Source organism: Electrophorus electricus, chromosome 3 (assembly GCF_013358815.1).
Source record: "Electrophorus electricus isolate fEleEle1 chromosome 3, fEleEle1.pri, whole genome shotgun sequence".
Taxonomy (NCBI): Eukaryota; Metazoa; Chordata; class Actinopteri; order Gymnotiformes; family Gymnotidae; genus Electrophorus; species Electrophorus electricus.
This window is the reverse complement of record NC_049537.1, coordinates 22,503,264-22,517,707: the sequence shown is the minus strand read 5'-3', so window position 1 is coordinate 22,517,707 and position 14,444 is coordinate 22,503,264. Positions and strand designations below refer to the sequence as shown.

At 44.1% G+C, this 14,444-nt stretch overlaps 1 protein-coding gene across 2 annotated transcripts in view; it reads left to right on the top strand.

The window, feature by feature from the left end:
• The first annotated feature begins 4,283 nt into the window (after positions 1–4,283).
• Positions 4,284–14,444, top strand: part of mthfd1l (methylenetetrahydrofolate dehydrogenase (NADP+ dependent) 1 like) — a 29,695-nt gene continuing 19,534 nt past the window's right edge. The window contains exons 1-15 of one of the 2 annotated variants that reach the window (XM_035524297.1): positions 4,284–4,768; positions 7,038–7,122; positions 7,220–7,270; positions 7,406–7,459; positions 8,510–8,634; positions 8,743–8,843; positions 9,089–9,225; positions 9,739–9,874; positions 10,129–10,211; positions 10,646–10,743; positions 10,954–11,127; positions 11,964–12,100; positions 12,286–12,332; positions 12,559–12,666; positions 13,206–13,280. In XM_035524297.1, coding sequence (XP_035380190.1) covers positions 4,371–4,768; positions 7,038–7,122; positions 7,220–7,270; positions 7,406–7,459; positions 8,510–8,634; positions 8,743–8,843; positions 9,089–9,225; positions 9,739–9,874; positions 10,129–10,211; positions 10,646–10,743; positions 10,954–11,127; positions 11,964–12,100; positions 12,286–12,332; positions 12,559–12,666; positions 13,206–13,280 — 1,809 coding nt within the window. In that variant the 5' untranslated portion in view covers positions 4,284–4,370. Of the gene's footprint in view, positions 4,769–7,037; positions 7,123–7,219; positions 7,271–7,403; positions 7,460–8,509; positions 8,635–8,742; positions 8,844–9,088; positions 9,226–9,738; positions 9,875–10,128; positions 10,212–10,645; positions 10,744–10,953; positions 11,128–11,963; positions 12,101–12,285; positions 12,333–12,558; positions 12,667–13,205; positions 13,281–14,444 lie in introns of those variants that run through there. The other variant, XM_035524298.1, reaches the window with a different exon arrangement.

Here is a 14,444-nt window from a genome sequence, read left to right as displayed (position 1 = left end):
TACGCTCCTGCACTACAGGCATTCAAATCCCATCCCTCAAAGTTGAGGCACTCACCATCCTCCCAATTCTGCGCAGTTGAAGTCCGTTTACTTCCATCTTCATTTCATACCTAAGGGTTTCCTTAAAGCAGCGTGGGAGGGTGAGCCTGGTGCCAGGCTCTCTGAGGAACTCTGGGAAGAGGCCTTGTAGAGGATTCATGCACGCTCTGTCAATGCCAAGCTTCAGCTTCTAAAGCACAAAGATTTGCGGAGGTTGTGTTCTAAGACAAAGCTTCATAAAATCTACCCATCAGATTCTCCAGTCTGCGACCAGTGTACTGGTGCTGGGTGGACCTTTTCTCATATTGTTTTTTGGTGTTCTAAAATGTCATTTTGGGGTGGATATCCTTTATTGGTACTCTGGGGCATATGATATGAACATTGCTAGAGATATTGAATATGTCCTTCTTGGCTGCTCCACTGTCACAATTTCTTTTCCATCTTCATAAAAACGTCTTTAATGTTTGGCATGGTGGCGGCAGAGAGAATTATTGTGAAGTGCTGGAAGGCTGAGTGAAATGGCCTCTTCACTCCATTACACGAAGAACCATTAAATGAAGGCTGGTACTTAAGTTCATTAACATTTGGGGTCCTTCCTTTCAGCTTGTCGACTCCACTTGAGTTGTTGTGGTTGTTTGCAACAAATAACATTTTCATTTAATTATTCATTCATTCACATTTGGATACAACTAATTCACTATTAATTTATGTTGATTGGAGTTTTGTACACCCAGTGAGTTGTTTTAGTACAAATATTATAATCTGGCATGTTTTGAGGGGGGTTTATGGGTGAGAGAGCTGGGCTGGGGTTGAGCTAATAGTGTTGAGTCTGTTTTTGCTTTGTCAAAACTTATATATACACGACATTTGATGTCAATATGTGTATAAAAATATTTTTGAAGTCTTTTAAAATTGTTGTATTTTGATGTTACTTTTTACATTTCATTAAGTGCTGACAGAGAAAATAAATCTAGATTGGTACTGAGATTCATGAATGCTTATTTGTAAATGAAACCTGCTTGAGTAAAGCACACATGGTAGCAAAACCACAAAGGAAGAGCACTTCGGCTGATGTAGTACTTAACAATTACTGTGTTATACATCATCCATAATTCATTAGGAGGGAGGTATTTAATTTTATCCTTGCAATGAATGCAGAAGGGGATATTACCCATAATATTGTATTCAATGCATTGATCTTGGTGGGTCACTCTATACAAGAGAACTAGTGTGTACAGAATGGCAATCAAGTCTCTGTGAGTACAAAAGGAGAGAGAGAGAGAGAGAGAGAGAGAGAGAGAGAGAGAGAGAGAGAGAGAGAGAGAGAATGATAAGGAGAAAGAAAAGAAAGATTAGTGAGGCAGAGAAGAGAAAGAGAGAGAATGAGAGACCTTTTTTCTGATGAATGGGAAACGAAAAAAAATCACCATGGCAACATGTCTCTCACTCACTACAGTAGCTCAGTCTGTCCTGGTTCTTCTGTGCTGTGTTATGTTTCCAGGGAGCTATAATCATCTAGCATTTTAGACTCCTTTGAGCCTCAACCTTAAAATGGCAAATTTACAGGTCAAAGTACTTCCATCCAGCTTTCTGCCAACACATACACGTTTCCTTTGTTGCACAAAGTCCATTACATAATCAATAAACACTTTTTTTCTATATAATGCAATAGCTATTTATCGAGAAGCCAACTTTTCACCAAGCCAAATATCAAGAACCTAATAAAGGACATATTGAACATATTTAAAAAGTGATTATATTGCTTTAAATTAATAATATGTTTTAAAGTAGCTGTTGGAAGATATTTAAATAGAAATATCTTTGTGTAACACATAAAGATGACTAGCATGTTCTCGAAGACACTCTTAGCATCCTCTTGATCTTTCTGCCTGATATCTGCCAGACAAGTTTTCAAAGGTGTCTAATATATATTGGCGGCCGCTGTGAACCTCATCCAAGTACAAAGCCTAGTTTGGGACAAATGAAGGAACTTTCTCCAGCTCCCATACGGCCTGACATCAGGAAATTCATCATGGTTTCTGCACACATCTGAACAGACACAGTGATCAGTCACAATATGAAATTGTACCGTCATTTAAAAAATATTTTTTATACTATTTTATCTGTGAGATGATTGTATTTTTGTACTGATATTTTTACTATTTCGAACTATTCTGCAACTAAAAAGTTTTAAAAAGGGCTTTGTTTATTAAGAACTTAATACGTTAATAGTGTGCCTTTGCACACTATTTTAAACAAACAATGAACGTGTTTCAAAGCGGATATCTTATTCACTAAACCTAAGAGCAATGTCATTTTGTGTACCAGCAGTTTATAATTGGTAGAAAAGTGGTATTACCGCCATCACCTGGCCACATAAGTACAAAACATCTGCAGCAATTAAAAATATATACAACACTGACGGACATTTTAGTCCTCTCTTGATGCACACACGGTACGTCTTTAATTGCAACGAAGGTTAATGATGATTCGAAACTTTAAATTACCCTGAAAGGTCAAACAGAATGCTGTATCTTCCTCGGGATGGTAGCCTTTATTTTGTAAAGCCAGCCAAACCGCATCGTCGTAGCATTTCAAACAGTAGGTGTAAAAGCAAAAGAAGCTTCCCCTGTTTTCCTCAGAGTGCATAAGACTGCAGCCTCCAGCGGAGATAACGTTAACGTTGCTGTAAACTGCGGACATACACGGAATATAAGCACGCTTAGAGAGGAGTACAGCCACTTGTGTGCCAGAAGACGGCGCCAAAACGTCTTACCGACCTTCACGCAGGACAGACAATATTTCTGTTGGACTGACTCATCGCATCTAGTAATCGTGATTAAGCGAATCTGTCCACGTGCTCTCTCGTGAGTGCACAGACACTAATCTAATCACAGGACCTCAATACACTGCCCTTCTGTTGTTGAGATGTTTGTCCTACTGCTCTTCCAAAAAAGGGGCTAAATGTGGAACGCATTTGCAAGTGGGAAAACTGGCAAGTCAGTGTCATGGCAAGTCATGGTCTGGCTTTGTCTGTGAAATTCCGTGAACATCTGTGAAAGAAAAAGTGTTGACACTTGTAATGTCGCTACGCGTTTTTGTGTTTATCACTTTTTGTGTATATGTCAATGAGACATATAATAGTACCTAGTACAGCCGAAGCCGGGTCATCGTATGGCTTTTATACGCTTAACATTACTAATACCATTATGATTTGGGAGTAATCAGTATGCCCCTTTGTTCTTCTTATAATACAGTATGATGCCTCTTTGTTCTTATTATAATACAGTATGATGTTTTGGTAAATTATGCATCATGGTACAGAAACTTTTTTTTTTCAGAATTCCTAAGAAGAGCCTTGTAAATAGTGGTTTAAGGCTAACTGTTAGATTCAGATCACGACTGGCCCTATGTAACTCGTGTAGCTGTGTGCTACTCACTCATTTAGGTTCAATGCCCTAATGCATTAGTACAATTAAATCTTAGCTTTCTAAAAACTGAAAGCGTCTCTTTTCTTCTATTATTGACTCGCCTTCCTTGAAAACGCCGTGCATTTATAGGAACATACATTTTGTAATGTGTACTTTGAAAAGGTTGTATAGATCGCCTCGTCTTCTTTGGTGGAAGGTGGCCCCTCCGATGCTTGACAGCTCTTTTCCACCCTGATTTTCTGCAAGATAAATCACTACTATTGTTATTTTACAGCTGGTGGTATATTTTTAGTTGTTTAGCAGGTTTGGGGTCTGGGTGCGGGGAGGTTCATGTTTATTTTATTTAAGACTGTTCATGTGAGTTAGGTTGGGTGATATGAGCAAAGTCCCCAAAGTTGAAATGAAACCTACACCACTAGTCGATGTGTTCTATATATTTACATGGGGGGTTATAGCTAACACACGGGCTAATTATAAAAAGACAGCATAGCCTACAAAGCATCAGGTTTAGGTAATGCATTATACATGTTACAGGAATTTATTATACAATAGCCTATGTTCAGAGGGTTACTGCTTTAGCGTACACTCACATTTAGAGCTATAGTTCCTCCGCTGCAAAGCAAGCTGCTCAAATCGGTATCACTACACACTTTCATGCCACGGGATTAATCATAACTTGAGTAAATCTACGTTACAAATTAACTTGTTAATATTTGTTGCACTTGCAAGGCTTTGTAAAGACAAAACCTAGCCAGGAACCTTGGTTAAAATAATCATGCTTCGTGCGACAGGTCAAAACTGAACATGCCAGTCGGTCCTCATTGTATATAACATAGATATAAAAGTTGATGCATAATAATGTCTACTGATGTCTTCATGATAATAAAAGATTAATGCTTAATGCTAATATGCTATGTAAATAAGGCTGAACAAAATTACGACGGGAAGACAAATGAAAGCGCCTCATTACGCGTGCGCGCGCTCCTGCTCGCGCTCAGCACTCCGCTCTCCACGCCAGAGACCAGAAACTTTTTTTCTGCGGTTGGTCAGCACATCATGAGACTGTCCGTCGCTTTTCGCCATGCTTGCCAAAGCCATTCAAACACGCATAGGTCCATGCGTGCATTTAGACCACAGAAGACGTTCGTGCCGGCGAATACCGGTGGGGTTTTCTCGCTACCGGTACGAAGAGCTTCGTCAAGCAACGGGGCCGGCTCTGTCGAGCCTCCCATCGGGCTGCGGAAGCGTCGGGAGCACGAAACGAACAGCGAGGGCTCTGAATATGCGAGCGCCACTAGGTAAGGACCATAGGTCTAGTCGTTCCTGGACACTGCCGTGTTCGCGATTGATCCAACACGTTAGCGTTGTTCTCTGCTTGATGTTCTGCCAAACTTGGCTGGCTGCAGGCTAATCGGTTTGTTTGCATCGCCCCACGTGTTGCCGGCGTTTCAGTAAGCAGAAGTGGGAAGAAGCCGCTGGCTGATGTAACTCTTGGCCATCTCACCGTCAGGTTCTTACCTAGTTGCCTCTTCTGGGTGTATTTATTTCCAAAATCGCAAGAGGAGTCTGCGATTAGTCATGTTTGCGGTTATATTTAAATGTATTGACTATTGAATGAGCCACTGGCAATCGAGTAAATCTTTCTGAATGCAACCTTTTGAATGGGAAAAGCTGTTGGGCCAATCAAACTGATACATTTTTTTTTACATACGCGGACTGCATATGCAAAATTCAGAACCTGATCTGAGATCAGAACTTTTACTCTGCCCAGTCACCCAAGTCTTAGACAAACAAGACTTTATTAGCAAGATGATCAAACCCTCGTGGAAAATTGTGGGCAAAAAGCACTTAGAAAAACTCTTCGAAATCTTATAATATTAAACTACTTGCATAAGGAAGGAAAGTTCTGTTTTAGGATAGGTATGCCTTGTTTCACAGTTCTTGTTCTTTAATGTGTGGGGAAACTAGTTAAGAAATATTTGTCTCTGAAATATTTTTCTTTTAATTCTCTGAAAATCTTACACACACATTAATTTGTAAAAGGCTATTATTCCATGCATAGCCCCACTATTATTCTATGCAGTCAACCATATTTAAAACTTTTAGAAGATTTTTAGGAGATTTGTTTCATCAATAATGTGATAAGCTCTTAATTTCAAGGTACCAGGCTTAATTCTCAACTACTCTGCACCCATCACTGAACTGGCTAGTTAACCACACAACCTCTTTATTTACTGCTTTAGATGCACCCAATTAAAGAAAACAGACAAACAAAAACACCAGGTGTGATTATCTTCAAAGTCACAGACTACCTACCAAAAAAGTCTCCCTGGAATGAAAAAGTCTGTTGCTACCTACCGTACACCAGATGCTACACTGTTCTGAAGAGTAGCGATGCTGAAATGATCTGAGCAGGATCTTGACTGCAAAGAACTACCTTTCAAACAGAACCTTTGCTGTTCTTGCACCTTTTCACTGTGATGAAGAATATGTGGCACTGGAAGGGGAAAAGGTTTCAGTATGACTAACGCTTAGAGATTACAAACACACACAAAAAAATATTTGTACTCCTAATTATTCTGAGGCTACAGTTAGGTTGACTCAGTCTGTAGTTCAATTTATAACCAACTAGCCACACTAGGGTCATATAGACAGTGCTATCCTAATCAGTTGGAGTGGTTGGAGGATGCTGATTATTCGGTTGGTGAGAATTGTTTCAATGGAAATATAAATGCTGGTTACTGCCCATTGCATAAACTCAGTCCCTTCCTGGGCAAATTATTACCATCATCTAATCACTTCAAATGATTAGATAGCGACAAGTAGAACGTGTCCCCCTCATGCAATTTCCTGTACTGGTGCTGCCTGGTTCTGAGACAGAGACCCACGCTGCACTGCAGTGAGCTCATCATATTGGCTCTTGGTGCTGGTAAGATTAGTTCTTTAAAAATATTTGCAACTTGAAATTGATCAGTACATTTTTTGCTAACATTCAGATTCTGATTGTTTAAAGAAATCTTTAAATAATATCCTGGTATTAACTATCATAACAAAATTGCCTAACATCTTAGAAACTAGGTATTACTGTTAACAAAATTGAGGACTACAACTGAAATAAATGAGGATGATGTCTTCTGGACTTGATTTGAAGAGGTTAATTAAAAAAAGAAAGCATCGTTTAAGAATGTCTTCCCTCCTGCAACAGAGCGGATTATATGGTTACAGCAGGGTCATCTTCTGTACTTTCCTGATCTGTCTCTGCAGCAGGCCTGTAGCTAGTCCTCCTATAACCAATTACTTGGGTATTCTTCCTAATTTGTAGTGTGTGCTACTGAGGTTTTAGGCTTCTTTGTCCGAGTTGCTTCTCAGTTGCCCACTTCTCGTCCAATTATACAATTCATTGCTGTTTCTTATCGAAAGGAGCGAGAGATTTGGGCCTTAAAAAACAGAAGACCCCAGGTCAGATCATGACTCAAATTTTGGCGTGTGTATTCCAAAATGTCACCACATTCAGTGTGTCTGAATGAATGGACTGCTATTAAACAAGTGCGCGCGTATCTCCAACAGGGACGTTGTCCAGAGGAGCAGAGAGGAGCTTGCTTCTATAATCAAAGCTCATCCAACCAGTAAACCCACCTTAGCTGTCATACAGGTGCGTTCCTGGGCTTGTGCGTGTGTGCGTGTGTGTTCGTGTGTCTGTCATGTAACATAAGTGCACTGTCTGCTCTGATCCATTTTGTGTGTGACAGGCCGGTGATGAAGACGGTATGCTGGACACAAATAAGAAAATGGCCGGAAAGGTACGTCGTCTTTTACCAATAAACATCCTTCATACTTAATAAGGAACTCAAAAGTGCTTGTAGGGTTCTAAAGGTTGTTGGTTTGTCATTATGCATAGACGCATGCTGCAGTGTGTCGTGATTTCCTTCCTCTAGGTTGGCCTGAATGTGATGCAGATATGTCTGCCACGGCACTGCGTCGAGGAGGAGGTCAGTTACAGAGATGCGCTCCCTTCTTAGAGCACGTAGGGTGTGTTCAGACATGGTAGCTTCGGTTCGATTAAATGGCGGACTGCTCCGTTAGTACGGTTCGTTAGCACGCTGCCTCTTGACCGCAGGGGCGTGACAAGTGAAAAAGGAATTGGATCACGACTATTTGAGCAGGCTGGTCTCCATCCTCTCACAATCGAAATCTGGTGCGGTTCGTTTTAAATATAAACACAGTATGGACCGAAGGCACCAAACAGACCAAATACAGGAAGTGATGTCACCATAAACACCACATGTGAGGAGTGAGTGGTGGGGAACATGCCCCTAAAAGCCCACATATTCAAAATACACTTCCTGCAGCAGTTTCAATTTCTGTTTTGCCTCCTTAATGCATTTTGACAGCTCTTTCTGAGATTTCACATGGTAAAAGTACCACCCCACATACACGAAGCACGTTTAGTACCACACAGTTTGGTTGTCATTATTGTAGTTATTGTAGAAAAATCCATGTCATAAAAGCTGCTTAATCAGGATGTGAGGTATGAATCTCACTTTTGTGTACATCTTTTGGTTCGGTAGTAAATTTCAGTGTGAATACTAATGGAAGAAGAACTAAAAAATAGCAGTGTTTCATGTTCTGCTTTGGTTCAGAACAAGGGAACCAAACTAGAAACATAAATCCTTAGTTTCAAACTAGCACGGAACAGCTCACGTTTAAATTCCATCGTCCTCGTGCTCTTTAACCACGTGAAGACATGGTGTACGTTATTCATCAGTGACGCGCACAAATTTAACATGAACTAGTCCAGGTCTAATTCATGAAATCATTTCTATATTATTTACAAAGGACATGCCCAGAATTGCCCTCCAATACGTAATATTTGCATTAAACACGCCTTAATTCATGCAGGTGTAATGCTGCTAAGCCAATAATAGGCAAGCATTAAGTTAATCATCCTTATGGACATCCATCCTAATCCAGAGAAGCGCTTCAGCTTCTTTGCTTGCTAAATTGCGCTTGGTTCAGCTTGGGCCTGTGTGGCGCTGCAGGTGATGGACGAGGTGCAGAGGCTGAACGAGGACCCAGCCGTCCACGCTGTGCTCCTGGCTCTTCCCCTGTCCATCCTGTCCCGGAGACTCCTCAACACCATCAAGCCCGAGAAAGACGTGGACGGGTACTTGCTGTGTGCACGGTTTTGGAGCCTTGTCTAAAGCGGCGTTGCCCGTTGCTTGCGAGTGTGCTGTACGTGGAAGCAAATGACCGTGTGTGTGTGTGTGTGTAGGCTTTCAGACCTGAACGTGGGTCGCATGATATCAGGAGACCTATCAGAAGGATTTCTATCACCTGTGGTAGGAGCTGTGATGGAGCTGCTGGCTAGATACGGTATGTGTGTGTGCGTGTGCGCAGGCGTGGGTGTGGGTGTTCTTTCTTCTTTAATCACCACCGCCAATATGCCACGCCACGTTGTCCAGCCAGGTTGTCCAGCCAGGTTGTTGCAACTGCACCGCTCTTGCAGAGTGACACTAGCGAATGCCAGCACTCACAGCCCATCAGCTATTCAAATACTGGAAACGAATGGTTTGTGGAACAGTAGCCGGAACACAGCTGCTCCTTGCCTTTGCGCTCAGATGGTCCCTTGGCTGGGAAGCGGGTTGTGCTGCTTGGGCTGGAAGGGCCCCTGAAGGCGATTTTCCAGAGCCTGCTGGAGAGGGAGGGCGTGGAGGTGAGCGCTAGCCAGTGGAACCCGGATGCCCTGCAGAAACAGGTATGCTATGCTGGATGGGTTAGCTGCGGGTGAATCCACCGTTGGAGCTTCCTAACTAATCCATCCATTAAGGTGATTTCAGGGTTAGTCGATTATGTGCTGAGTATCCGCCAGGACTCTGCCCAGGATGCCAAATGGAGGACTCCTGAGTCCTGTATGCTTCAGTAATTCCTTGAGAGTGAACGTTCCTCTACTTGCACTGTGAATTTGTGACGCTACCTCTGTGCCAGCAGGGGGCAGTGCGACTTCATTTGGCTCAATCTTCACTGAAGTTCAGTTGCACTTTGTACATTCTTACTGATGCTGACTGATGAAGACCAAACATTAACTTGATTAACTTAAGGTTATGCTACTAGCTTACTACTTATTCTTAAAGTTCAATTATTTAATGTAATTATGCTAAATATTAATGGACTCCAATTCTAACGTACTATTCCTTCAGATAGTGAGTGGGTGAAGAGTTAAAACGGTTCCTCTAGTCCCTCTTGTTTACATGTCCTTTTTCTTTGTCAGGTCAGGCAGGCGGATGTCCTAGTGGCAATGGGGACTGGCCCCGTGGCACTTCCTCAGACCTGCTTCAAACCCGGCATGACTCTCATTAACTGTGGGCCTGCCGTAACGCCAGGTGCAGCCTGGAAAAGGGGTGCGGGTGTGTAAAAAGCATCTTTAGCATTGCATATCAAACTTAATGCAGTGGTCTTTTATTTAGGATTTTGCATCTTCATTTGTATGAATGCTACCAATTTGCCTCGTCACCTTAAACATCCTCTTGTAGCCTATAACTAAAAGATTTTTCACCCAGAGCATTTTGTGTGGTATCTTCACTGTCTGCTATCTCAGACTTTTTTAAATATTCAGCATAAATTTGGCTCCGTGCACGCTGGTGCCTGCTCTGTCTGCCAGGGTTCTCGGTCGGTGTGGAGCAGAGGGTGGAGGCTGAGTCCTGGGCGGAGATCGGCCCGCTGAGTGCCGCCCTCAGGATGCAGGTCGGGCATCCACTGGCGTATTCTGCCTCAGTCCCAGTTTAGTGGGAAATTACAAATCTGCTGCTGTCATAGTCCTCGTCCTCGTTGTTCCTTAACCACGTGTAGACATGGTGGACATTATTCATCAGTGACGCGTACAAATGGGCACACATTTAATATGCGAACTAGTCCAGGTCCAATTCGTGAAATCATTTATATATTATTTACAAAAGACATACCCAGAATTGCCCTCATATACATAATATTTGCATTAAAAACGCCTTAATTCATGCAAGCCAATGAAAGGCAAGCATTAAGTTAATCATCCTTATTCGGGGTGGAAGGAAGTAAATCCATAGGAAAAGAGACATTTAAGCGAAGTATGAAGGCCAGCATGTTTAACGCGTGAACGGTGTTGGGCCATTTCCTGTTTGAATGTGGACCTGCTCCCACAGAACGTGGTGAAGAGCTTTGCTAGGTGGGCGGAGCAGCAGCGGTATCGGCCATGGACACTGCGTCCCCTGAAGCTCCAGCCGCTGTCTCCCGTGCCCAGGTACACGCCCACTGAGCGACCCCACCTCCTCTCGCTGCCATGGGGCGACGCCCCCACTCAGTCATTCACTTTTTGCAAATAATGGATGATTATGACAATGAATGAATCAGAAATGTGTACCATTCCTGTCCACCCACCCACTCCTCGGCTTTGCGCCTAAAATCCGTTTGGCTCTCCGTGTTCATCTGTCTCCTCTATTCCTGTCTGCAGTGATGTGGAGATCTCCAGGGCCCAGGTGCCGAAGCCCATATGGCAGCTGGCTGAGGAGGTGGGCCTACTCCCGCAGGAGCTGGAGGCCTACGGCCGCTCCAAGGCCAAGGTCGGCCTTGCGCTCCTCGCACGTCTGCGCCACCAGCCCAACGGCAAATATGTCCTGGTGGCAGGGTGAGATGGCTCCCTTCTGGGCTTTGGCTTTCGTAACATACCAATGTGGTCCCTCTTTATCAAAGCTGTGACTTCAAATGTTAAATTTTTATTTTTTTTTTGTCGTGCGTCAGCTGATTAGTTAGTCTCACTTATTGCTCAGCATTTCTCATAGGTGTCGCAGCGGTAACAATGACGAGCACTCGGTAGATGAGTGAAGTACCAGATCAGATGAAGCTTGACAGGTGCATATGGGTTCACAGAAGACAGAGAGAGGCAGCCATGCTGGACCAGACAGAACTGTGCATCGCCTCGCACGGCGCAGCTGAACAGCAGAGCACCACGCCGATGCCCCACAGTTCCCCGGGCCGTGCCAGCGCCGTCCATTCCTGCCTGTGTTTGGCCAGGGGCGCAGTGCCCTGAGGGCTCTTATCTGTCCTGACCCCCCTCGGAGGCCCCCGTTTCATCCGTGCCTGTGTGACTGTGGAGGCGGGCCTGCCAGGGGCCCGGGCACTGGGCTCTTTCATGTGTTTGGGGAATGTGCGGATCCCCCTTTTCTGACCCCCCCCCCCCTTCCTTCCTAAAGCACGGCTCTTTGTTGTTCCCACGGACCCTGTGAAGCCCACTCCCTCCACTCAATTACTGTCAGCCCCAGCAAAACCTTTGGTGTGGTGCCAATGGCTGGACTCTGCTGGGAGAGGGAGGCTCTGTTGGAGGAGCAAAGGGCTTGTTCCTGACAGTATGCAGAGAACATTATGGATGGTCCTTGCGTCCTCCCATTCACTGGCCATGCGTGAAGTGTGTGTGTGTGTGTGTGTGTGTGTGTTTACTGTCGTATGTTTGTCTTACTACGGCAGGATCACTCCCACTCCTCTCGGAGAAGGAAAGAGTACCGTGACTATTGGTCTGGTCCAGGCACTTTCTGCTCATCTCAAGCTCAACTCCTTCGCCTGCCTGAGGCAGCCCTCTCAAGGCCCCACATTTGGAGTCAAAGGTGTGTGTGTGTGTGTGTGTGTGTGTGTGTGTGTGTGTGTGTGTGTGTGTGTGTGTGTGTGTCAGAGAGAGAGATTATGCTGAAGCTACTGATTGGCTAATCAATGATCTACTTATGTGTATACTTGGGCGTGCATGTCAATAAAACGGTGTGTTTGTACATGCTCTGCCTGGCTCTAACTGTAGGAGGTGCAGCGGGAGGAGGCTACGCTCAGGTCATTCCCATGGAGGAGGTGAGGAATCTCAGGCAGGATGTCTTGTGGAGCTCTCTGCACACACCCAGCACCCTGCACAAAGCGAAGCAGGATGCAGTGTGCACGCACATAGGCTCACTTACAAACACAGGACATTCGATACAAACAGGGTGTCCAGCCCCCCGCACACGGCTGCTAAACGTGGCAGGGTCAATACAAATGCATCGTGCCTTCGTCTTCACATCTCTCTCTCTCTCTCTCTCAGTTTAACCTCCACCTCACTGGCGATATCCATGCCATAACAGCAGCCAATAACCTGGTGGCAGCGGCTGTCGATGCACGCATCCTTCACGAAGCCACCCAGTCAGACAAGGTACCAAAGACCCTCATTCCATTCATGATGACAGAATGTGATAAAACGGTTCATGAAAATATGCGAACGAACATGTTATTGGGCGATGGGGATCACTGTCAGATCCCAGGCATACTCTTTATTCTTGGGTTTTGAATGTTATGCACCCTTTTGACAGCACAGTATTCAGAAACTTGAGTCTACAACCACTTTATCAGAAACACCTACCTTGCACACCTACCCTCAGTGTGTTTTTACGTGTCAGTATCACTGTACGTTGAGTGGCCTGCCACCCATAGAGTAACGCTTCGTAACAGACGTGGAACCACTACAGGATGGCACAAATTCTATATGGCAACAGGTTGATTATAGACTAAACCGCACACCTACATGCTAATAAAGTCGACCAGTACTGTACACTTTAAATTTGCTTTGATCAAAGTACAATTGCATTTTTAAGTGACAATCTAAAAATTCTACTTAAATATGCTGATGGCTGTTATACTCAGGCCGAACACCTCAAGTGCTAAGAGCCTAACACGCGCTGTCCTCCTCCGCAGGCCTTGTACAGAAGACTGGTGCCGACCATTAACGGTGTGAGACGCTTCTCTGCCATACAGCTGCGACGTCTGCAGGTGAGCTTTTCTTTACGGTTGCAACTGTACCCCAGTGGGGCGTCTTGGAGACTCAGCAGCCGTGAGTCAATAGCAGAAAGCCATACTCAGAAACTCTCGGGAGAGAGTAACTGCAGTATCGCGTCTCTCCGACAGGGGTCCTCATAACCCAACCGCAGACCTCCCACTCCCATCACGACTCTGCTTCACACGGACGCTTTGAATTTCCTCCTAGCCTGTTCGCCTCGCATGTCGGCCTTCTCGCCCTTTCTTTCGCCGTGAAAGTATTTAGCATCATGTGCGCGGTTACAGAGAGGAGTTAAGAGGCTTACAAAAACGCGTTTAAGGACATCCGAGACTTTGCCGGTTCTCATAAAGGGAGCGGTAATGTCTTGGCGCTTCGGCCGTGTCTGTCATTTCAAGAGAGACAGACAGGAGAAAAATTCTGATTTCTGCGTCACATAATCGCACGCTGTCGCATTTGTAGAGGAAAGGTAGGTTATAAGAACATCAGTGTTTTGAGAATCGTGAGCCAAAGAGCAGTTAACGTGATCTAGCATGAGCTGGATTTGTAAAATAAGATTAACAAAGTCTATGGAGACAGGGCTCATCGCGTCATCGGATGGGGAAACCACACCCCTCCCGCGGGAAACGAAGTTTCAAAGGGAGTAAATGGGAAATTATGGGACACATTGTCTTGAAACAGTACCCGTCCCACCGATGGAAGGGCTAGAAATGTAGAAAAACCAGCTTCCGTGATTTTCTGTCCAAACTGAAAGCAACCCAACAGAATATCCAGCCGTCACTTATTTTGACCATTAGCCGACCAAATCATCTAGTCTACTATTAAGTTATTAGCACTCCTGTTATCAATATTATCAATACATGATATCAGTTAGATAGCTTAACTATAGCTACCTAACTAACTTAGCTTGCGAAACTAAAGTATCTGGGGGAGTTGTATAGCTGCCAATGTTTTTAAACATCAAATTCTAAGATGGAGAATTAATTAACTTTTCGATCTACGAGACAAAATATTTGCTACACACACGTGGATTATCATAAAGTCCCTGTAAGAAGGTGACTTAGTCCTCCTGTCGGTTGATAGCTTTAAGACAACTACGATGTCTTTTCGGATTCGTTTTGCATCATGGAGTCATGTAGAACCTTAAATCAGGGAGTTTA